The sequence below is a fragment of the Oncorhynchus clarkii genome, chromosome 19 (genome assembly GCF_045791955.1).
Source record: "Oncorhynchus clarkii lewisi isolate Uvic-CL-2024 chromosome 19, UVic_Ocla_1.0, whole genome shotgun sequence".
NCBI classification, from domain to species: Eukaryota; Metazoa; Chordata; class Actinopteri; order Salmoniformes; family Salmonidae; genus Oncorhynchus; species Oncorhynchus clarkii.
Genome location: NC_092165.1, coordinates 38606854 through 38632239, shown reverse-complemented (window position 1 = coordinate 38632239; position 25386 = coordinate 38606854). Strand labels below are relative to the sequence as shown.

The 25386-nt window shown below is 42.3% G+C and overlaps 2 protein-coding genes across 16 annotated transcripts in view; both read right to left on the bottom strand.

Moving 5' to 3' along the window:
• Positions 1–10137, bottom strand: part of LOC139375150 (MAP/microtubule affinity-regulating kinase 3-like) — a 30419-nt gene extending 20282 nt beyond the window's left edge. For 7 of the 12 annotated variants that reach the window (XM_071116653.1, XM_071116657.1, XM_071116659.1 and 4 more), the window contains exons 1-5: positions 9508–9796; positions 7013–7195; positions 4381–4434; positions 1121–1169; positions 433–498 (exon numbers count right to left, since the gene is read on the bottom strand). In XM_071116653.1, the coding sequence (XP_070972754.1) occupies positions 433–498; positions 1121–1169; positions 4381–4434; positions 7013–7195; positions 9508–9558 (403 nt within the window). In that variant the 5' untranslated portion in view covers positions 9559–9796. Of the gene's footprint in view, positions 1–432; positions 499–1120; positions 1170–4380; positions 4435–7012; positions 7196–9507 lie in introns of all 12 variants that reach the window. The other 5 variants (XM_071116654.1, XM_071116652.1, XM_071116651.1 and 2 more) reach the window with 4 other exon arrangements.
• A 603-nt stretch (positions 10138–10740) lies between these two features.
• On the bottom strand, positions 10741–17795 carry LOC139375149 (eukaryotic translation initiation factor 5-like). 4 transcript variants are annotated; one of them, XM_071116647.1, is made up of 12 exons: positions 17622–17795; positions 17232–17421; positions 15913–16188; positions 15639–15720; positions 15318–15490; positions 14706–14817; positions 14478–14599; positions 14143–14301; positions 12201–12362; positions 11896–12060; positions 11613–11753; positions 10741–11476 (listed from the first exon to the last, which is right to left on the bottom strand). In XM_071116647.1, the coding sequence occupies exons 3-12, from the start codon at positions 15982–15984 to the stop codon at positions 11384–11386; spliced, it is 1281 nt and encodes a 426-aa protein (XP_070972748.1). In that variant the 5' UTR covers positions 15985–16188; positions 17232–17421; positions 17622–17795; the 3' UTR covers positions 10741–11383. The 4 variants fall into 4 exon arrangements, with proteins under 4 accessions (XP_070972748.1, XP_070972751.1, XP_070972749.1 ...); XM_071116650.1 differs by lacking the exons at positions 17232–17421; positions 17622–17795 and adding exons at positions 16671–16722; positions 16929–17038; XM_071116648.1 differs by lacking the exon at positions 17232–17421 and having other exon boundaries at positions 17622–17718.
• Between the last annotated feature and the right edge of the window lie 7591 nt (positions 17796–25386).

Sequence of the window (25386 nt, the reverse complement as noted above, 5' to 3'; positions counted from 1 at the left end):
GGGGGAGCATCAACACAATTCTCCCCATAAAACCTCTAGTTCTGCATCCTCAAAACCCTCCCACACACACTCAGTGTTGACCGCAGGTAGGGAGTAAGTGTGTGTGTGTCCATGTCCGTGTGTGTGTGTCTCTTGGCTCTCCCACCCAGACCAAGCTCTTCTCTGTCCTGGTACCCCAATGGAAGAACCAGCTTCCCCCTGAAGCTAGCACAGCAGAGTCCCTGTCCATCTGAAATCCTACCTCTTCAAACATCTTAAATAAATAATCCTCCTCCTCACCTCGACCCCCCCCCCCCCCACACACACACAAATTCTAAAAATAAGTAACACTTCACCAGCACTTGATATGTATGATATGTATGACTCTTCACCAAGCCCTTTACCATCACAGCAGTTGTGAGGGCTGAGAAGCCAAGGCGTAATACTGCTCACCTCCACTGGCATACTCCATCACCAGGTACAGCGTCCTCTCGGTCTCGATCACCTCAAACAACTTGACTGAGGGGGAAAGAGAAAGAAAACTATTTTTCTTTGGCCCACATGCAATAACAACTAATACATTGCATCTTTCTGGCTCAACTTTGTAAAATGCTTGTCCTGGATAGCGCACAGGGCATTCAAGATGGTTCTAGGGAGTTTCTGCTCCTCAGTATAAATAGCAAGCTGTCGTAACTTAAAGCAAGGAATCCAATAACTTACATTTTCTACTGCTGAAAGCCTTGAGGAGGCTGAGGAAACTGAAGACATTTCTAATTTCCTTTTGTGCATGCGTGCCTGTGTGTGGGACCCAGTCATAGACTAACGCTTACCATATCTCACGTGTGCATATACTGTAGGGCACTCACACATGCTTATTGGGTATATACTGTATACGTCTTCCCTGCAGTGTTTTCCGTGAGCTGATCTAACAGTCTCTGGATGAAGAGTGGCTAAGCTCCAGGGCTATATATAGCAGAGGTGGGATGTAGAAGCGGTTCTTTCTCTCTTTTAGATGGTTATCATTGTGTATGTCATTATAATCAGATTTTAGAAATCATGGCGTACAAAATCAAACTAAATTAGCAGAGAATCCTGTCTACTTCCCCAGCTGCAATTGTGTGTATGTGTGTGTTCTACTTACCTATATTTGGGTGGTTTAAAAGCTTCATTATTCTTACTTCTCTGAAGAGCTGGAAGGAGAGAAAATAAATTAATTCATATTTCAGTGTTGGATGTGCCAGAGAAGAGAGACAGTAGGGAACCTTAGACTTGACCATTTTCAACTTAATTTGAGCAGGATGTGCACACACACACTAGACAAATGCTCCATAACCATTACAGAGTTGTGTCAGAGCCATGTGCAGTTTTTTGATTGATCTCCCTTTAACTATAGCTAGCTGTGCTCCCATCCCATCCATAAAATAATAAAAGTCATCCATCTTTAATGGAACAGGACACATGCCTGATGTTGTGCCATACTACTGTGCGGCTGGCATTATCCAAGACATAATAGTGCTGCAGTAGACATAAACAATGCATTAGAGGAGATACAGTATATCACCATGTCTGAAAGTTGCAGCTTAAAGACATATCCTAACTGTTCACCCAAAGGTCCGTTATTTAAAAAATTGAACCACTCCTATACACATGGTAAACTATCAGATACTCAGCAAGAAGGTCTAATTTCACTGTAACTGAAACAGGACCCAGGTGGCAAATATAAAGATCCAGTCCACCTAAAAAACTGGAGGCCACTTGCACTTCAGTTCACTTCAAATCCTAGAAAAATGTACAGCGCTTAGAATTAAAAAGGTATTGTCAGATAATATTAATCCTAATGAAACAGTTTTTTTTACATGGTGATACATTGTAGATAATATAAGACAAGTACTTGACACAATAGAACACTAGAAAAAAAATCTGGGAAACCAGGCCTGGCATTAATCGCTGATTTTGAAAAGGCCTTGGATAAAGTACGACTACAACTTATATATAATTGGACTATTTTAGTGTTGCACAATGGGTTAAAGTTATGTATCCCATGTGATAAAATAGTAAATAATGGCTACTTCTCAGAAAGTATTCAAAAAGGGCAAGAGGAGTAAAACAAGGTTGTCCGTTATCAGCATATCTATTTATTATGGCCATAGAAATGTTAGCTATTAAAATCAGATCCAACATTAATATCAAGGGGCTAGAAATCTAGGGCTTAAAAACAAGGGTATCATTGATCTGGGTACCAAAAAATGTCTGCAGCATTGAAGGTAACCAAGAACACAGTGGCCTCCATCATTCTTAAATGGAAGAAGTTTGGAACCACCAAGACTTCCTTGAGCTGGCCGTCCCAACTGATTGGGGTTAGGGAGGCGTAAAGGGTCTGAATTCTTATGTACATTTATATTTCAGTTGTTGTTGTTGTTTTTTTATTTGTGAAAATGTCTAAAAACCTGTTTTGTTTTGTCAGTATGGGGTATATTGTGTAGATTGATGAATAAAAAAACGAATGTAATGCATTTTAGAATAAGGCTGTAACGTAACAAAATGCGGATAAAGTCAAGGGGTCTGAATACTTTCCGAATGCACTGTATATGGGGGATAGGAAATTCTGTAAACAATTACATAGATAGAACCCACAATCTATCTGCAATATTAAATCTGCCTGTTAAAAACATACAAAAATAACTGTTAAGCCATCAACAAACACAGACAGAAAGATAGACAGACACAGGCCACACTCCGTACTGGCGAAGCCAGCCAGCCTAGAGGAGGATGAAGACCGGAGGGGTTCAAATTTAAGCTCACTTTTCCCATTACATCTCTCTACCCATTATTACATCCAAAATATTGTCATAGTTCTGCATAAATATTGAGAGAAAAAATCCATTTTTCAAAAAGGCCATTTTCCATGTCATGGAAAGGCAGGCAGGCGTATCATTGTTTCCAAATAAAAAACTATGGGGGTCAGATAACACTATATTACAGCAGTTAATGACAGGCTTATGGGGTGACAAAGAGCGGAGCTGGTCAGTTCTCTCACTCTCACACACGCACGCATGCACAGATGCACGCACACACACACGCGTTAGACTTCAGTCTACATCAAGAAACATCCAGAGTGTGCGTAGAGGCATAGACACAGACCACATGGGAACTATCAGGCCAGGGCATTAAGAAGTCTGCCAAAACATCACGAGACACAACACTTCTAGATGTTGTTGCAATCAATGCAGCTATACCAGAGCACTAATACATGGATCATTAATCTTTACTTGCGCAATGCTAATTGTCACAACGGGTCACTTTCTAACAGGCAGTTCCACATTTACTGGTGAGCACTGCTTCTACTCTCATTAGCCTATACTGAGACTAGTGCTGCTCTGTGGTGACTTGAGAAGAACAGAGTAGGAGAGCAGTAGAAGCAGACGCCACACCAACATTTGAGAACAAACTGTTTACCTTTAATCAAGGGCTTCCATAACCGTTGCCCTCTAACCTATGCAACAGCCTGGTCTTCACCTCCAGTGAAGTGTGTGTGTGTGGGGGGGGGGGGGGGCTAGGGATGGATAGAGGGAGGCGAAATAAAATCACAATAAGCTTGTGACAGATGTGAGCTGGGCCTCCTCTCTTCCAAACTAGGATGAAAAAAAACTTCACATCCAACACCTGTAATTACATAACTACAAAGGTCAAGGGCCAAGGTACACTGAGAAGAGGACACTACAAATGCGGGTGGCTTCGGTTATTGGGACAATAAATCAAAACATGGACCGTGTCAGAGAGAGGTAGAGTTTCTATTGTTCACAAATCAAAGTCTCTGATAGCATTGTCAGACAAGGGAATTTCAACTGGCAAAGGGGACATTTAAGCATGGTAGCTTTGCATTGCTATAAATGAGTTAAATCAACATGACTACTCTTAGGGTTTATTTATAACGACCTACAAGGAGGTTGTCAACAGAAGAGTCATGTTTTGTGTGTTTCCAACAAGCCACCTCATGAAGAGCCCCTCGTGGCTCTGATTGTTTCTGTTGGTTTAGCACAATCTATGTCGAAGGGCCAGGCCTTAAATACAAAGCACAGAATCAATGGTGAAAAAACAGATGGAAACTGCAGCTAAGCAGTGAGTGAGAGAGATGCTTACCCTAAGTCTCAGAGTTGGGCAGGCAGAATACCAACGGCCACACAAGGTATGCCCTGGTCATGCTCTGCTTTCTGTCTACCAAAACCCTGCCTGCTACAGCACATCAGTCAGATCAATAATGGCCTCTGACTGGCAACAACCACAACCAGGGCAAAACTACAAAGGTCAGGGGTTGCACAGCCACACTCACAAATGATACATTTTGTCACACCACCTCAATAAGTGTACTGTGAATCGCAGCCACACGGGGAGGATCCTTACCTTTTGAAGGCTGTTTGGGTTTAGTTGTGTCTTGTCGATTATCTTTATTGCCACCTGAGGAGAGAGCAAAAACAAGGTGTGTAGAAGACGAAATACCAGTATAAACAGTCAGTTAGGACATCTACTTTGTACATGTCACAAGTAATTTTTCCAACAATTGTTAACAGACAGATTATTTCACTTATAATTCACTGTATCACAATGCCAGTGGGTCATGAACGTACGTTGGTGCGAAAAGTGCTAATCAATCCCAGAACAACAGCAAAGGACCTTGTGAAGATGTTGGAGGAAACAGGTACAAAAGTATCTATCTATACACAGTAAAACAAATCCTATATTGATATAACCTGAATGGCCGCTCAGCAAGGAAGAAGCCACTGCTCCAAAACCACCATAAAAAAGCCAGAATATGGTTTACAACTGCACATGGGTACAAAGATCGTACTTTTTGGAGAAATGTCCTCTGGTCTGATGAAACAAAAATAGAACTGTTTGGCCATAATGACCATGGTTATATTTGGTGGAAAAAGGGGGAGGCTTGCAAGCCGAAGAACACCATCCCAACGGTGAAGCACGGGGGTGACAGCATCATGTTGTGTGGGTGCTTTGCTGCAGGAGGGACTGGTGCACTTCACAAAATAGATGGCATCATGAGGTAGGACAATTATGTGGATATATTGAAGCAACATCTCAAGACATCAGTCAGGATGTTAAAGCTTGGTCGCAAATGAGTCTTCCAAATGGACAATGACCCCAAGCATACTTCCAAAGTTGTTGCAAAATGGCTTAAGGACAACAAAGTCAAGGTATTGGAGTGGCCATCACAAAGCCCTGACCTCAATCCTATAGAAAATATGTGGGCAGAACAGAAAAAGCATGTGCGAGCAAGGAGGCCTTACAAACCTGACTCAGTTACACCAGCTCTGTCAGGAGGAATGGGCCAAAATTCAGCCAATTTATTGTGGGAAGCTTGTGGAAGGCTACTCGAAACGTTTGACCCAAGTTTAAATTGTTTAAGGCAATGTTACCAAATACTAATTAAGTGTATGTAAACTTCTGACCCACTGGGAATGTGATGAAATAAATAAAAGATGAAATAAATAATTCTCTCTACTATTATTCTGACATTTCACATTCTTAAAATAAAGTGGTGATCGAAACTGACCTAAGACAGGAATTTTTTATTGGATTAAATGTCAGGAATTGTGAAAAACTGAGTTTTTGTAAATGTATTTGGCTAAGGTGTATGCAAACTTCTGACTTCAACTGTACATACACTCACCGAACAGTTTATTAGGTACAGACAGTGAGTCACGTGGCTTGCTATATAAAGCAGGCAGACAGGTATCGATGCATTCAGTTAGTTTTCAATTGAACGTTGGGCAAAACGTGTGACCTAAGCAACTTTGAGCGTGGTATAATCATCGGTGCCAGGCGCGCAGGTTCCAGTATCTCAGAAATAGCCGGCCTCCCGGGCTTTTCACACAAGACAGGGTCTAGGGTTTACCGGAAAAGGTGCGACAAGCAAAAAACATCCAGCGGAAGTCCTGTGGGTGAAAGCAGCTCATTGTGCAAGCTAACAGGTGGGCCACAAACAGGCAAATAAGAGCACAGTACAACAGTGGTATGCAGAACGGCATCTCGGAACGCACAACTTGTCAATCCTTGTCACAGATGGGCTATTGCAGCAGATGACCACACCAGGTTCCACTCATACCAGATAAAAACAAGAAGAAGTGGCTTCAATGGGCACACGATCACCAACACTGGACAACTGAGGAGTGGGAAAAAATTGCCTAGTCCGACAAATACCAGTTCCTGTTGCATCATGCTGATGGCAGTCAGGATTTGGCGTAAGCAGCATGAGTCCATGGCCCCATCCTGCCTGGTGTCAACCGTAATGTGGTGGTGACAGTGGTGTACTGGTGTGGGGAATGTTTTCCTGGCACACATTAGGTCCCTTGATATAAACGAGCAACGATTGAACGCTACAGCATATCTCAACATTGTTGCTGACCAAACCCAATAGAGCATCTATGGGATGAGAGAGAACGGGATGAGATAGATGTGCGCAGCATGAATGTCCTGCCGTCCAATCTGCAGCAACTGTGTCATGCCATTGCGTCAGCATGGACCAACATACCTGTGGAACGTTTCCGACACCTTGCAGAATCCATGCCATGAAGAATTCAGGCTGTTCTAAAGGAAAGGGGGGGGGGGGTACGACCCAGTACTAGCTGGGTGTACCTAATAAACTAGCTGGTGAATGTACATTGCTTCTCTTTTTTTATGTCACCTACTGATGAAAAACATACAATTCATATTTGCACAACAAGAACAACGCTATTGAGAGGGGAAAGAAGTATATATTATTTTATGATTTTACCTTTATTTAACCAGGCAAGTCAGGTAAGAACAAATTCTTATTTTCAATGACGGCCTAGGAACAGTGGGTTAACTGCCTTGTTCAGGGGCAGAACTACAGATTTTTACCTCGTCAGTACAAGGATTCGATCTTACAACCTTTCGGTTACTAGTCCAACGCTCTAACCACTAGGCTACCTGTCTGTGAAGCTAGGTAAACCAGAAAGGGGCTACAGCAGCTTGTCATGCTGCAGGTCTCTCCTCTCACCTCTCTGCCAGTGAGGATATGGCGGGCCAGCTTGACCTTGGCGAAGTTGCCCTTCCCAATGGTCTTCAGGAGCCGATAGTTCCCCACATGAGGCTGCTCGTCGGCACCAGAGTTTCGGGTGCGGACTCCCGAGCGGACAGAGCGTGTGGTGACTTCCTGGCGCCCATTGCTGTGAGTCGTATGCTGGGGACAGACAGACGGACAGACATGAGTGAAACAGTGTGCTGTAGACAGAAAGACTGACGGACAGACAGGAGTGGAACATCTCTGCACTAGCAGTGGCTCATGCTGGGGCATTCCATCCCCTGTCAGGGTCCAAAACAATTCTCCTGTTTATTACATGTTTATTGAAAAGATTATGATCAAGCAAACCAAGAGGGTAAAGAAAGGTTAGTGTAGGTTGGGGTTGCAAAATTTCGGGAACTTTTAATAAATTCCCTCGGAATGAAGAGGGAATAAGCAGGAAATCCAGAATCATCCTACCAGGATTTCTGGAAAACCAGGGAATTTTGCAACCCTAGTGTAGGTGACTCACTATAGTGCAGTTTGACTATCCAGTGTATGTCCAGCGTATTGATCCTCTGACCATGGATAAAAGCCCACAACACCCCATCCCAAAATGAGATAGATACTTTTCTATGGGTCAGTATCGACTCTCCACCCTCATACAGCTCCCTCAACAGGGCCTGCTCTATGCTCTCACTCCGCCCTAACAACCCCAACCCTAACCTGGGCATCAGTGGTTCCCTGGCCACACAGACAATTTCAGTTGTGGGAAAAGATATACAGCGCTGAAAAGCATAGGCTAATAAGATTCTGATGTTTGCATTGATCAGGATGTTACCAGTAAGAATGCACTAGATTCAGCAGACGTCCAATAGCCTCGTAAACCAGACAGATCGCTGTGCTGGTCAGTCTGTTGGATCAGGCTAGACTTCCTATAAAGCCAACCATAACACTGGGTTACAGTGCTGTTATCACTTTCAGGGATGCTATAATATTTTTATTTTTTTAAATGTAACCCTTTTTTCTCACCAATTTCGTGACATCCAATTGGTAGTTACAGTCTTGTCACATCGCTGCAAAATGTTTTAATTTCTGTTGTGATCCACTACCAGCCTAGACAACAACCTAAACACAACACCTCTGAATGTGAGAACAATTCAACTCTCTCATAAACCTTCTCAAAGTAGATCACACTTAAAGTATTATTACCTGTCAATATACTGAGTATACCAAACATTTGGAACACCTTCCTAATATTGAGTTGCACCCCACCTTTTGCCCTCAGAACAGCCTCAATTCCTTGGGACATGGACTCTACAACGTATCGAAAGCGTTTGACAGGGATTCTGGCCCATGTTGACTCCAATGCATCCCAAAGTTGTGTAAAGTTGGCAGGATGTCCTTTGGGTGGTAGACCATTCTTGATACATGTGAGAAACTGTTGACCATGAAAATCCCAGCATTGTTGCAGTTCTTGACACAAACTGGTGTGCCTGGCACCTACTACCATACGCTGTTAAAAGGCACTTCAATATTTTTTCTTGCTCATTCACACTCTGAATGACACACATACACAATCCATGTCTCAGCTGTCTCAAGGCTTAAAAATCATTATTTAACCTGTCCCCTCCCCTTCATCTACACACTGACTGAAGTGGATTTAACAAATTACATCATTAAGGGATCATAGCTCTCACCTGGATTCACCTGGACAGTCTGCCATGGAAAAAGTAATACATATGTTGTATACTCAGTGTATGTTCCTTCACTATAATGTCAATTCCAGATTAACCAGATACAAATGAAGGAAACTTCATACAACAGTATAAAATGATCAAATTCACTAAGACATTCCAAGAGAGTTTCGTCCTCATTTAGCCAAATGAAAATTTCAGGTAGCCTAGAGTTGCAGAGATTTCTCTTATTAATAAATCGTTACTTACTATGGTGATGGGGGGTCTCTTCATCGACGGAGACCCTGTCATTTTTGTGCTGGCAATTTGAATGCCATTTAACCAGATAACTCTCTCGTTTTTGTGGGGGTAACTCATAGATCCCCTCGCGCTTGCCCGATACTCTCAACGAGAATGAAAACTGACAGACGATTGCCTTTGAACTGAAAGGGGTGGGAACTGTGTAAGCCCATTGGTAGGCGAGCAATTGGCACCTCTATTGACCGACACTTTTAAAAACCAGTCTTCTAACAGGTAAGGTTTGGATGGAGATACAAATGAGTATCTATCACTGTCTACAGACCAAACACAGCATATGTCGTGTTATCAGGCAACATAGGAGATTAAAGCCAGGGCATGCACAGTAGAGGAACATATGCCCATCTCCCGTGTGACACAATGTATCGAACACTCAGATACAATGTAGCCAGTAGCCTAAGTAAAATGGTATGTATGATACAATGGAACAGGGAGAGTGGTTATTTTGTATTGTCAGACACAATACACCTCTAACTACTTAATAATACGTTTACTTACGCTTTCCGCCTCTTTCTCATTGACCGTAGGTAGTGGAGTTTTTGTTGACATTTTATTCTCGATGAATGTTGCCTCTATTTCCCGGATGATTCAATTCTGCACCTTCTTTGGCAATACAAGGGGTGGCGATTGTACTCTTGCTTCTGGACCAAAAACCATGGATTCTGGATACTGACTTAACATCGGTCCATCCAATCCAAATGTGTCTCAAGGTGTCCCGGGGACGCAGAAAAAGTGTGATGATGACATCTATTTCCCTATTACGCTCGCTCGGTATATAGTCATTTATATTGAGAATGAAGGCTGATAAGCTATATATATATATTTTTAAATGCCATACATGGCCTCTTAAATTTAAGTAATTATCAGAGACTGGCTCCAATCTAGGCTAGAATAGCACTCAGACAGAGAGGACGGCAGATGGTTGTTGTCACCGGTCCCAAAATCGCTCCTTTTTGTAACGCAATCCTTGTGTGCCTTGATGTCCTGTCCGTCTGTATTCCTGAGTTTCAATAGCGTTTATCTTTCTGACTCGCTGTCGGCTCAATTTCTTCCATCTCCGATTCAGAATGAGGCTAGTGTTTTAGGTGGGACCAAAATGGCTACTCACGGGTTGGATCGGGCCAAATCCTGTCAGAACAGCAGAGGAAGTGAGGAAACAGGCGTCCCTCGGCGCTCATTGGAGCGCAATACAGCCGGTGATAGCGCAGTCACCACTCAGTGATTCACATTAATGACAGATAGGAAATAACATGTCTTTCTCTTGTGTACAAGTTCATGCCTTACCTACAGAAACCATGAGTCAGTGGTTGTGCTTCCAAACGTAGCAGGGTTATGGCAGGATGGCAGGTCCCTCCCATAAAGAAAATATACTGAACAAAAATAGAACGCAACATGCAACATTTATTTTACCGAGTTACAGTTCATGAGGAAATCAGTCAATTCATTAGGCCCCAATCAATGAATTTAACATGACTGGGAATACAGATATGCAGCTGTTTGCACGCTCCCTCAAAACCTGAGACATCTGTGGCATTGTGTTGCGAGACAAACTGCACATTTTAGTGTGGCCTTTTAATGGTCCTCAGCACAAGGCACACCCATGTAATGACCTTGCCGTTTAAATCAGCTTCCTGATATGCCACAGGTCAGGTGGATGGATTATCTTGGAAAAGGAGTAATGCTCACTAACAGAGCTGTAGCAAATGTGCACACACACTCAGAGAAATAAGCTTTCTGGGAGTATGAAAATGGGATATTTTTTTTCAGATCATGAAAAATGGGACCAACACTTTACATGTTGCATTTTTGCTCAGTGTATATTTGCCTCAGCCAAGTGAAGTAGGCCTATATAATATATACTGATGCAATATACTGAATACAAATCAGGGGGGAAGGAGTCACCCTGATGAGCTTCATATATTTCAGTGTTTTCTGTGCTCTCATTATTCCAAAAAGTTGTATCAATTCAAAAATATGCTGCAATGGCACTGCTGACTTGTCAAGAGGGGGAATACCACAAGTGTGTTGAGTACTGAGTGACATCCAGAGGTTATGCACAGTTTACACATACCACAGAGCTGACAATATCAATACCATCTAAAAACTCAATTGGAACAAAATAGTTGTGGACAGTAAAACATTTAATGACAAAAAAAGGGAAGAAATTCATACCAGTCAAGTAACTCCCCCAAAACTGACCCATATCTCAGATCGGATACATCTCAAAATTACAGAGGACATGTGCATAGCGCCATGTTAATCATGCCAGGAAGCAGGGAGGGTGTGAGAAAAGGAAAGGAGGGCTGGTGATTTGACAAGATGAACAAAATGTGATTCAAAGCTACAACTTCTCAAAAATGGCATCCTTGTTTAATTAAATTGCATCAATATCGAAGTCGTCCTCTTCAGGCTTGTTCGGTTTTACTGTCTCCACTTTCAGTTCCCGAGCAGAAGAATCATACACAACCTGAGTATGAGAAAATAAGAGTTGTTACAGTAAGTCTTGCATTAGCTGCAATTTTGACTAAACAGATCCTAGTAGCCCAACTCAAACAGTATAAAACTGGAAAAGCTGTGAAATCAGGGGACAGTCTAACCAGTACCTCCACATTTTCATCATCCTCTTCCTCCTCTACCTCACTGCCCTCACTCTCTTCCTCCGCCTCCTTCAGCCACCTGATGAAAGGAGATGCCCTCGCATGGATCTCTTTGGCAAGTTCCTTAGAGACATACTTCTTGGACACCTGAAAGAGAGTCATGAGCAACGAGACTTAGAGAACCGAGCAAACAGAAAATTAAACATCACTTATTTTACAAGAAGCTACGTAAGTGGACATTCAAATGTATTGAAGTGTGTGCGAGCAATGTACATGTTTCACCACACACCTTCTCTGCCCAGGACAATATGACATCCTCCTCCACTAAATCAGCATCATACAAGTCTTTGAGCACGACAGGCACACGGGGCAGGAGCTGGGCTTGGTGCAGCTTCACCAAGCACTCAAAGCCTCCCAGGAGGTACTTCTGGGCCTTCTTGTTATTCACACAGAACTGAAGTCATACGGAACAGTAACAAAACCCATGATCAATTTGAGATGGTTTTGGTCAACTGTCCCCTCTTGAATGCATTACCACTGAGTTATGAGGTTAAGACAGAGGTCAAACGTAACAATACGGATTTGAAGACTCACGCGAAGGAAATGGCGTTTGTATTTCTTGATCTGGTCACGGATGTTTTCGTCAAACAGCAGTTCGCTCAGAATCAGCGGTCCCATGGCCATCACATCCAGACGCTCTGCCTCCACCAAGATCTCCTTATCTGCTGCATCAACGGCGCAGTCCTCCCTTTTTTGCTGGAGACGGGGAAAGTAACCACAAACAAGAATGATTTTTAACACCATGGTCTTCAACATAGACCAAGAAGCCTAGCAACACAAAGATTTGAGTGTGGAACAGGACTACTGGGCAACACTTCTTGGTCCCGGTCATAAAACGTTCACTCTTTCATTGTTACCCTGTAGGAGACCCTGATCCTGGAGTGCCACGACAAATGGACAATTTAGCTTAATGTTTAAACTGCCATTCCTCTTTGTTTTCCATTAAAAATGCTAAGAAAAAAATCTAATCCACGTCAATTTACAATGCAGATTAATGGTTCTATTACCCATGTATGACCGCTTGGACCTGACAATTAAGTGATGTGAGGTCTACCGCAAACCTTTACAGACATAGAACACAGCTACAGTAACATGTCGATAGCGACAATTGTGAACGTTGCAGACCAAGAAAATAAATAAGTGACAGAATTCTTCTCTGGCATAAAATGTTCTGTATTTTCTCCCCAACAATAAACGTCGCTGACTGATGTGCTGCTGTGTTTTTTTATTTATGGTATGGTAGCTAGAGGTTTAATTTCTATTAAATGTCTTGGTAAGTGACAGTATTTAACTAACTTTAAAAGTACTTTTTTGGGACAGTCTGCCCGCAGGCAAGGCAGCAGGCTGCGCACAGCAACTCAGGATTTGATTGACAGTTCTGGTTGCCTAGTGATGGACATTAGTTCTGCTTCAGAAGCCTCATTCCTTTACAGACAAGTACAATGCCCATTCATATCTCCAGAAGTTTAGTGTCGGCATTTAAAAAGCCGTAGCGTACCCTACCCTAGCAGGCAAACATGCCGTAGTTGCAGTGCGTTCAAGGGGTCACATTCCATTATGTCTGAAAAGGGTAAATCGATAAAGGCTCCCGGTAGCCTTCTGTAATTTCAGATGAGGCAGAAACGAAGAATAGACTACCCTGTGCTCGCAAAACTGTCCCGAAGAGGCTACTGTATCCCGGCAGAATCTGTTTTATTTATTTACACATTATTTACAATGACAGCCTACCCCAGCCAAACCCTAACGACACTGGGCAAATTGTGCACCACCCTATGAGACTCCCAAGCACAGCCAGTTGTGATACAGCCCATGATTGAACCAGGGTCTGTAGTGACACCTCTAGCCCTGAGAAGCAGTGCCTTAGACCCCTGCTCTCTCTGGAGCCCTGTACCATGAATAGGCGACAATATTCTACACGCAACAGACAGAAGACTGATCACACATTTGCATCATTAGTGAAAAAGAGAGCAGACAGGCCAGCGTGGGTGAGAGAGGCAGCAGAAACATGCTAATATGTTTTGGTAATGTGCATCTCGCAATGTCTTGTCTTGCAAATTCCCCAAAGTAGCCTAAAAAGTTCCTCTTCCTCTGGTTTTACACAACTTTCCCAGGCCTTTATAGCCTATAACAGAAAATAACTGCACTGCGATTTCAATTAAGTGGGGGGAATACAAAAAACATTGTTTTTAAGTTAGGGATTTTTCTTAACGTTAAGGATCCCAACTTCGTTTAAAAAGGTTCACACCCTTACCGCAGGTACTGCAGGAGCTTGTCCCAACTACGCCCCACACCAAACCAACCGAGCTAATTGCATTTAGTCCGTCACTGAACTAATCAACACACCTGGTCTGGTTAAATCAAAAACATGAAGTGCTTATGGCACTCTAGGACCAAAGTCCTACACCATATCAAAGAGAATTTCACAATCAGTCACAAACTTTCATTATCCTTGCAATTAGTTTCAGGCACAACTTACTTTGACAAAGTTATAGAATATGTTGACCCGCTCCTCCAGGGTCTTCTCCAGGTCCTCACTGAGGGTCAGGTTCTTCGCATGGGAGCTGATCTCCTCCATCCTTCGTCTCTGTGCCTCCTCCGTGGTTTCCTCTGCCCAATCCTCATCATCTTCAACATCCTGATACACAACATATTATTACTGGGTAAATGCTGCTAGATGGCAGGCTTAAGATACTGGCAAACTAGTCCCTCAGACCAATAATAACTTGGGAGGCAGGTGGAGATTTGTTCCCCCTATTCAACCGCTAACATTAAGAACTGGCATGGTTTGCGTACATTAATGAGGATACTCACCACGGCATCAGGGGCATCTATGTCGTTATGGTTCCCAGCCTCAACGCTGCCAGAACCATTATCCTTGTCCTTCTTACGATTCTTCTTATCTTTCTTCTTCTCCACAGACCCAGGTTCATTTTCTGATGAAAAAGCCACCGGCGCTTTGACTCAATAGGGCACATATCTGACTTGACTTTTTGATTAGTAAGGAAACAAATTATGGGCAAATTCTTATTGTGTGCTTACCTGGTGGGTTTTTGAGGATGAATGTGCAGAGCTTGTGTCGTGTGTCTAGCATGCCGCGGTACCCACAGGCCTTACAGGAGTTACCGATTGTTTGTTTCTTAGGATTGATATGCTGCAATGAAAAGGTCAAACAAATTAGCATATTCACCCTAATGACAGTGACTATACCAACAATAACAGACAAGTAATAATTTACCCAACAGACCATAACTGTATTGCAAGACAAAAAGACAATTGATCACTCAATGCAGGGTATGTAGCATACAGAATTAGATCCAAATGGCTGAGGCATGAACAAGCAGAACCCAAAATTACAGATGTAGCACAAGGTACGCAGGACATCAAATATATCTATATACAAAAACCTGACCAGGGCTGCGTCATATCTACAGGCCTCAGGAGGGACCTTGATACAACACTACGCAGAGTAAAATTTTAAAAAAAAAAACATGATTAAAAAAACATTACCGGGAAAACTGACCATCTGTGGCTTTGGTATAATGGTCAAATTACAATTGCAAAGTCCCACAGATCAATGCGCTCGGCACACTTCATTCCTGTGCCCCTCTACTACCCAAACGTACACCACAAATATATTCCTCAAATAGTTACCAGATCAGTTTCAGGGTTATCACACTCAGGACAGAGCACAAATTTCCGGATAAATACATCTAGCATGTCCTGCAACTTGTTTGCCTCATGGGATCCGTTGACGATGAAGCGGTCATTCTTTGCATCAAACTGGGTCTGAGCACCAAGCTCACAACCAAAAAACTTGGTTGGATCTGCAAGGAGGATAAGAGTCAAAATCAACATCCCCTAAGCTAATGGATGGTAATGCACACTAACATTTAGCCACGTCAAGGTATCAATGTATGGTGCGAGTCAATGTTAGCACTTCAGAAAACACTTGTGGTGGGGAGGTCAACTTACATGTTGGAGGCCTACTCAGTGCCTTTGCAACATCAGTCATGTTGACAATGACGGTCTTGATTCCATTTCCTTTGCCCTCAACCTGGACACAAATCCGACCACAAAAAAAAAAAAATTTTTAGTAGAATCATTTTGCAGATGATCACCCTTGAGGCCTGCACATCTCACCGGAAAATAACTAAAAGAAAACACACCCTAAGATAGTCATTCAACATTCTTGATATATGTAAGTCATTCCTCTTACAGGATCATACTATACCAGATAGTCAGTCACCTTAGCAATCAGACGGGGCATCTTGTAGCGATAGAACTGGTCTGCCACACTGCGGTTGACATTAACAGACATTTTGGCTGGCTACTAGCACTATCAGTAAGATAAAAATATATTGAATGGAGATGTTTCGGGATCTTCTGTCTGGAAAATAGAGGATGACATAAACGACTGCAAGCGTCCACCGTCTCTGACATGAAAAATATTTGCCAAAGTGGCTGCAAGCTCCTTGCTTGTAGACTAGGTTTCCACACAGGTTCCAACAGCTGCACAACAGCTCTGAAAGAAAGGGTGAAAGGCACAGACATCAGCTCTAGTGCCACAGATTCTGATAACAATGATGGCATTGGTTTTTATTGAATACCCAAGTAGCCTATATACATTTTATGACTTGACCTTTTAATAACAATCTGTATAGGTATATTGTTAGCTACCCAATGTGTCCATAGTGTGACTCTAAAATATCACCGTTGACAATTACAGACAAGACGAAAAGGCAGTCTGACATTTAGCTCATTGTCCTCCAATTCCGACCAGGCATTGCCAGAGGTGGTCAAGTCACGAGTTGAAGACATCAAATTCGGCATCAAAAATTACTCTAACCTACGGAGCTAGCCATCTTCACGACTAGAGCAGTTAATCTCACATGTCATTGGGTTTGTTAACTAGCTACGCTAGCCAGCCAATTGATTTTGCTTTACCGTTAACTAGCTAATACATTTAACGACACGTTATTTCACTTCGATATACAAATCACTTACAAACGAAGATGGGTAGATTAGCAACCAGAAAGCCTGACTGAATTCAAAATAACTGGGAACTCGGAAATCTCCGACTTCAGGACGTCCAGAACAACTGGCAACTCAGAAAAACCGAGTTCCGACTGGTATTTGTCATTAAGGGTCATCCAACTCGGAATCTCGGGCATCTATCTAGTTCGAGTTCCGATTGAAGAGCATTGACGTCATGATTCGACCTCGTTTCCGAGTTCCCAGTTATCGTGAAAGCGTCATTCATGCCGCGATCAAAACAACTGGAAAATCTGGACAACAAAAAGCGCGCTCCGTCTGGGAAAGATAGATTTGAATTGCACCTCCGGCCTCTTTCTAGAGTTCCGACGTCATGATTTGACCTCGTAAGTGTCCGGGTTCCCAGTTATTTTGAACACGCCAAAACTATTAGTTGGCACTGAAGAGTGCGTCATCAGATGGCACGAGTGATGGGAGACGCCATTTTGATGTTAAGACGCAGAAAATGTAATTTTAAAATATACATACATTTACGATAGCACCTTAATCGTTATATAGTCATAATGCACTCACCGATTTCGTAAAACAGACATAAACACACCGCTGGTCGTCCAAGAGGCGCAGTGAACGGTTGCCAATAGCTGTGATGTGTTGCTAGGCTTGTGGTGGCAAAATAAGTGTCGTGAACGTCGGAGGTGACAAATTCCAGCTGATTCTTGCCCCTATTGTGAAAATATTCTGGACGCCCTCAGAGTGGGGATACCTAAGGAAACGCGAAAGTCAGTCAGTAGAAACTTGCTAACTAGATAATGCGGATAGCTAGCACGTTGATACTCTCACGCTAACTTTATCTGTTTTTTTGTATGTTGCCTAACTAGCTTTGGCTAAATATAACATGTTGATAACACAACAATTGCTAGCTAGACAACAGTCAGATAGATGGTCGACAGTAAAATTGCTTACCTCTCGAAGGTTATTTTTCAATGCTTCTGCTTCTTCTGTGGGGTTTTACTTAAACTATTGCCGCGTTCACGACAACTGGGAACTGGGGAATCTCCGACATCAGATTTACCGTGCGTTCCCGACAACTGGGAACGCGTTCCGACTTTGAAAAATAGTTTCAGTCATCCAACTCTGAATTCCAAGTCGGAAACTCAGGGATCATCCTAGAGCTTCGACTTCTCCGACCTAAAGATCAGTTGTTTCATAATTTGGCCGAATTCCTATGGTCCTTTCAGGACAACTAGATTTCGGAATTGGATGACCAAGTTAAAAACTATTTTTCCCTGTCGTTGTTCGTTTTTTCAGAGTATCCGGTGTTCTTGAACGCACTGAAGTCGGAGAAGTCAGAGTTCCCAGTTATTTTGAACGCAGCACCATACATCCTATTATGGTGCATGGTTTTACACATAGAATTAAGGATTTAAAGCTACATTTTTGGGGGTGACCCAACCAAATTCACAAATAAATGTGTGTTATAGGTTCTCATTGAAAGCAAGTCTAAGAAGCGAAACTGTGTATTGTTTCTATTTGCACTCTTTCCAGTGGTGTAGAGTAAAAATACTTTAAAGTACTACTTAAGTCGTTTTTCTGTGCATCTGTACTTTAATATTTATACTTTTGACAGCTTTTACTTTTACTCCACTACATTCCTAAATAAAATGATCTACTTTATACTCCATACATTTCCCCGACACAAAAAATTACTTTGTACATTTTGAATGCTTAGCAGGACAGGAAAATTGTCTAATTCATGCACTTAAAGACAAAATCCCTGGTCATCCCTACTACCTCTGATCTGGTGGCTCACTAAACACACATGCCATGTTTGTTAATAATGCTGGAGTGTGACCCCTGGATATCTGTAAATTAAAGAAACAAGAAAACTTGTCTGGTTTGCTTAAAATAAATGATTTAAAATTATTTGCATAGTGTATCTTTAATATGATCTTTATGGTTTTATGCATATAATTAGGAACTAGTCATTTAATAGGATCTCTATGATTTTATTGTACTGGGCATGCCACGTTCACATATAGTCGGAACTAGGAAACTAGGAAATGTCCAGCTTGCAGAATCATTAATCGCAACACGTGTTCAACTGCAACCAGTTAGCAAGTCGGAAATTTCAGAGTTTTCTAGTTCCGAATAGCATGTGAACGCAGCAACAGTCCGGAATTTTGGCCTTTGTCCGGTCTCCTGCAACCAAACACCACTAAGGTAGAACAAAAAGGTTGATCTGTCCCGTATTTCAGTAAGACATTCCGACCTGTCTATTGCAGTTACCTTGCACTTATGAAAATATAGGCATGTATCACAGGATTCGGTGGCACCTTAATTGGGGAGGACGGGTTTATGGGAAGGGCTGGAGCGGAATCGTATCAAATACTTGGTTTCCATGTAGAAAGATTAACATGCTATCATACACACACATTTGCGTGTGTCTTTACTAATAACATCAAAATGGCGTCTCCCATCACTCCCATCTGATGACGCACTCTGCAGTGCCAACTAGTAGTTATTGTAAGAAAACTCCTCACAGCCAGGAAAACAGCAAGTAGCTCCAGGTAATTGATATGCAGTGCTCTTAGTTCTGTCGACCAAACCCCCCTTTCAGAGTAGCCACACACTCTCCCTGTCTCCTGCAGCCAGGAGGCCCCCTTAACACTGATTTTAAAAAAGAGAGGCCCTTCTCCAGTAACCCCAATTTTTCTAAGAAGTCAGTGAACAAATAAGTCTGAACTCTTCTGGTGATACTGAGTGTGTTTCCACCCCAGGCAAACAGGACAGCACTTGTGAGTATCATGCCCTAGGCTTACTCGAATCAAATTTATTTATATAGCCCTTCGTACATCAGCTGATATCTCAAAGTGCTGTACAGAAACCCAGCCTAAAACCCCAAACAGCAAGCAATGCAGGTGTAGAAGCACGGTGGCTAGGAAAAACTCCCTAGAAAGACCAAAACCTAGGAAGAAACCTAGAGAGGAACCAGGCTATGTGGGGTGGCCAGTCCTCTTCTGGCTGTGCTGGGTGGAGATTATAACAGAACATGGCCAAGATGTTCAAATGTTCATAAATGACCAGCATGGTCCAATAATAATAAGGCAGAACAGTTGAAACTGGAGCAGCAGCACGGCCAGGTGGACTGGGGACAGCAAGGAGTCATCATGTCAGGTAGTCCTGAGGCATGGTTCTAGGGCTCAGGTCGTCCGAGAGAGAGAAAGAAAGAGAGAATTAGAGAGAGCACACTTAAATTCACACAGGACACCGAATAGGACAGGAGAAGTACTCCAGATATAACAAACTGACCCTAGCCCCCCGACACATAAACTACTGCAGCATAAATACTGGAGGCTGAGACAGGAGGGGTCAGGAGACACTGTGGCCCCATCCGAGGACACCCCCGGACAGGGCCAAACAGGAAGGATATAACCCCACCCACTGTGCCAAAGCACAGCCCCCACACCACTAGAGGGATATCTTCAATCACCAACTTACCATCCTGAGACAAGGCTGAGTATAGTCCACAAAGATCTCCGCCACGGCACAACCCAAGGGGGGGGGGGGGGGGGGGGGGGGGGCAACCCACTGGCCATCTTACTCAAGCAAGGAAGCACAAACTACACAAGCAAAGCAGAAGTGCTATGCTTTTAGCAAACACAAATCCTACCCAAGCAAGGAAGTATTAGCTACATGAGCAGAAAGTAGTTTGCTTTTAGCAAACACAAAAACCAATAACTAGACCCCAAACTCGCAACATCTAGGTGGACAAATAATCTCTCCCCACTAACAGACACCTAAGACGCTTGTAAATTGTGTGAGCTGAAGAGCGAAGAATTGAGGAAATGAATGCTAGCCATGGTGTTATAGCCAGGAAGGCGAGGCTTCCGGGGATGGGCTCTGCCCTCTGGGCATGTTTTTAGTTTTCTTCAGGTGAATGTGATTGGTTGTTGACTCCCCATAGTATGTTATACAGAGTGACCGACTGAAAGAGAACAGACTCCCACTTCTTCCATCCTTCAAAGTTCCATATCTCCTCACTCGGGGTAGTCATACTCGTGACAGCCTTTCATGTAACTCCATCGCCGAGAAGTCCTCCAATCTCAGAAACCACTCGGCCGCATCCGCAATGGTCCATCTTTCAAGACTTTTTCTCCACTTTGGCAGTGCCGTTGATCACCATAGCCATAAGGACAAAGTCCACCTTCTTAACCTATAGAATATCTGGGTCCTGATGATGAGAGCCAACCCCTGCTGCCTGCAGTGAATGCCTATCCACCACCGTTGGCCCTTCAGGACCATTCGCCTCCTCAACCCTCTTGGCAGCTGCTGCATATGATATGTTCTGGTTGGCCCTGACTTTAGCCACCTCATTTTCTTTCACCCTCGTCGGGCACGCCAAACATGAAGCAACATGGTTCCCACCACAATTGAAATATTTCACACGATCAAAACTCAAACCACACTCAGTTTTCTATTCTTTTGGACCATTGTCCAATCTTCCTTGCTTTTACCACCATAAGTTTGAAGTTCATCACCGTCTCCAGTTTCCGCCATCTTTCTGAGTTGCCTGTACCTCAATCCCCAAATAAATGTGTATATTGATAAAATAAATGTAGCTAGTGTTGCAAGACATTTAATAGATAAAAGGATACATAGCATATTTCTCCTTCCAGAAAACAACCACTGCTTCAAAGGGGGTGTGGTAGATATCAAAACTCTTCCGCGAAGGACTCCGGTAGGATACACATGACCATCCTCGATGAAAGGTGGCTATCAAGGAGGGGAGGACAATCTTCTGTTCGACTACTAACAAATTTACTTCTCCTCAACCACCGACAACTTATTGGTTTCTAGGTCACTGAAGATAGAGGCTGGAGGACGAGCTTTTGCCCAAATGACAAAAGGCTCTTGCGTCCTTTCTCCTTGCCTCCTTTTCAAAACCCATTGGAAAAGGTCAGAGGGGATGGACTTCTGACTTTCTCATCCAATGGGATTTGAGAAGATGGCAAGAAGAGAGGACTCGAGGAGTATGCTATTGAGATTCTCCCAGATGGCTCATTTTCATACAGGATTTACCCCAGTGTTTTACCCAAAAGGCAGACTTTTCTGTTTCCATCTACGCGGGCCAGCACCCGTGTCTCACTGGGCCATGGCTCCGGTGGATCCACTTTCACCTGGGGCCAAAGCCAGGCCACTGGTACTTTTCAGCCCTCATCTACATAACAATGTCTCACTGTGAATTGTAACACCTTTGCACAAAATAACCATCTTGATCTATGCCGCTCTGACATTGCTCATCCAAATATCTATATTTCCTTAATTCCATTCCTTTACTTTAGATGTGTGTGTAATGTGTGTATTGTTGTGAAATTGTTAGATATTACTTGTTAGATATCACTGCACTGTTGGAGCTAGAAACACAAGTATTTTGCTACACCCGCAATAACATCTGCTAAACATGTGTATGTGACCAATAACATCTGCTAAACATGTGTATGTGACCAATAACATCTGCTAAACATGTGTATGTGACCAATAACATCTGCTAAACATGTGTATGTGACCAATAACATCTGCTAAACATGTGTATGTGACAAATAAAATGTATTTTGATGATGCAGTGGTTGTTGATTTTGCTCTCCCCAAGTTTTTAGTTTCACACTCCTATTGGAAACACAATTACACTTGAATTTACATTCATGTAAAACACTGGCGACACACTGGTGTGGGAGTAAGTTTCCATGGAAATGTTGCAAATGCCTCCTCATTCTTCTCTTTCAATGCTAGACCTATGTCTGACGGGATAAATTCCTCTGTAGCCAAAATGTGAACTGTCTGCACAACTGGTTATCCCCGCCATCCCCTTTCATCCTTTTGAGAAATCCTTCTTCTCCGATGGGGTTGATGTAGTGGAGTGTGCGTCAGAGACAGGGAGGAAGTAATTAATCCTCCCTGTCTAATCCTTCACTAGAGTTCTCTCTATTTACACACAATGACCATATCAAGCAAATAAAAAACAACAAACATGTTAAACTATTCAATGGAATAGTACTGATGTTGAGAATACTGGAAGTTAGTTTACACAAACAAAAACAACTTTCTCTATGCAGTTTCAATTCAAATGTATTTGGTGAAGGACCCTCCCTCATATCACTCCCCTGCAGTCCCCCAACGCCAAAATATAGTGCCTTCAGAAGGTATTCAAACTCCCTGAATTTTTCCACATTTTGTTGTGTTACAAAGTGAGATTTAAATGGATTTTAATTGTAATTTCTTGTCAAAGATTAAAAAAAATACAAAAATACTCAATAAGTGGAAGAAAAAGTCTAACATTTATAAAAACAAATAATCATGAAAAATAACACCAGTATATCTTGATTAGATAAGTATTCAACCCCCTGAGTCAACACATGTTAGAATCACCTTTGGTAGCGATTACAGCTGTGAGTCTCTAAGAGTTTTCCACACCTGGATTGTGCAACATTTGACCATTATTCGTTTTAAAATTCTTCAAGGTCTGTCAAACTGGTTGTTGATCATTGCTAGACAAAAATGTTCAGGTCTTGCCATAGATTTTCAAACTGTAACTAGGCTACTCAGGAACATTCAATGTCATCTTGGTAAGCATTTCCAGTGTATATTTGGCCTTGTGTTTTAGGTTATTGTCTTGCTGAAAGGTGAATTTGTCTCCCAGTGTCTGTTGGAAGGCAGACTGAACCAGGTTTTCCTCTAGGATTTTGCCTGTCCTTAGCTCTATTATGTTTCTTTTTATCCCAAGAAACTCCCTAGTCCTTGCCGATGACAAGCATACCCATAACATGATACAGCCACCACCATGCTTGAAAATACAAAGAGTGGTAGTCAGTGATGTGTTGTTGGAATTGGCCCAAACAAAGCTTTGTAATCAGGACATAAAGCTAATTTATTTGTCATATTTGTTGCAGTTTTCCTTTAGTGCCTTATTGCAAACATGTGCATGTTCTGGAATACAGATGAAGTCGGAAGTTTACATACAACTTAGCCAAATACATTTAAACTCAGTTTTTCACAATTCCTGACATTTAATCCAAGTAAAAATTCCCTGTCTTAGGTCAGTTAGGATCACCACTTTATTTAAAGAATGTGAAATGTCAGAATAAAAGTAGAGAGAATGATTTATTTTAGCTTTAATTTCTTTCATCATATTCCCAGTGGGTCAGAAGTTTACATACACTCAATTAGTATTTGGTAGCATGGCCTTTAAATTGTTTAACTTGGGTCAAACATTTTGGGTAGCCTTCCACAAGCTTCCCACAATAAGTTGGGGGAATTTTGGCCCATTCCTCCTGACAGAGCTGGTGTAACTGAGTCAGGTTTGTAGGCCTCCTTGCTCGCACACGCCTTTTCTGTTCTGCCCACAAATTTTCTAAAGGATTGAGGTCAGGGCTTTGTGGTGGCCACTCCAATACCTTGACTTTGTTGTCCTTAAGCCATTTTGCAACAACTTTGGAAGTATGCTTGGGGTCATTGTCCATTTGGAAGACCCGTTTGCGACCAAGCTTTAACTTCCTGACTGATGTCTTGAGATGTTGCTTTAATATATCCAGCATGTGCAGTAGCAAACCATAGTCTGGCTTTTTTTATGGCGGTTTTGGAGCAGTGGCTTCTTCCTTGCTGAGCTTCCTTTCAGGTTATGTCGATATAGGACTTGTTTTACTGTGGATATAGATACTTTTGTACCTGTTTCCTGCAGCATCTTCACAAGGTCCTTTGCTGTTCTGGGATTCATTTGCACTTTTCACACCAAGGTACATTCATCTCTAGGAGACAGAACGCGTCTCCTTCCTTAGCGGTATGAAGGCTGCATGGTCCAAAGGTGTTTATACTTGCGTACTATTGTTTGTACAGATGAACGTGGTACCTTCAGGCATTTGGAAATTGCTCCCAAGGATGAACCAGACTTGTGGAGGTCTACAATTTTTTTTCTGAGGTCTTGGCTGATTTCTTTTGAAATTTGTGGAGAGGTTGAAAAACAAGTTTTAATGACTCCAACCTAAGTGTATGTAAACTTCTGACTTCAACTGTATATTTATTCTGTACAGGTTTCCTTCTTTTCACTCTGTCAATTGGGTTAGTATTGTGGAGTAACCACAATGTTGTTGATCCATCCTCAGTTTTCTCCTATCACATTCATTAAACTCTAACTGTTTTAGTCATCATTGGCCTCATGGTAAAATCCCTGAGCGGTTTCCTTCCTCTCCGGCAACTGAGTTAGGAAGGACGCCTGTATCTTTGAAGTGACTGGGTGTATTGATACACCATCCAAAGTGTAATAAATAACTTCACCATGCTCAAAGGGATATTCAATGTCTGCTTTTTTATTTTTTACCCATCTACCAACAGGTGCCCTTTGTTGAGAGGCATTGAAAAATCTGCCTGGTCTTTTTAGTTGAATCTGTGCTTGAAATTCACTGCTCGACTGAGGGACCTTACAGATAATTGTATGTGTGGGGTACAGAGATGAGGTAGTCATTCATAAAACATGTAAAACACTATTATTGCACACAGAGTAGTCCATGAAACTTATTATGTGACTTAATGAGCACATTCTTTTACTTATTTAGGCTTGCCATAACAAAGGGGTTGAATACTTATTTACTTTTTTTCTATTATTATTTATTATTAATCCACTTTGACATTATGGAGTATTGTGTGTAGGCCAGTTACACAAATCTCAATTGAATCC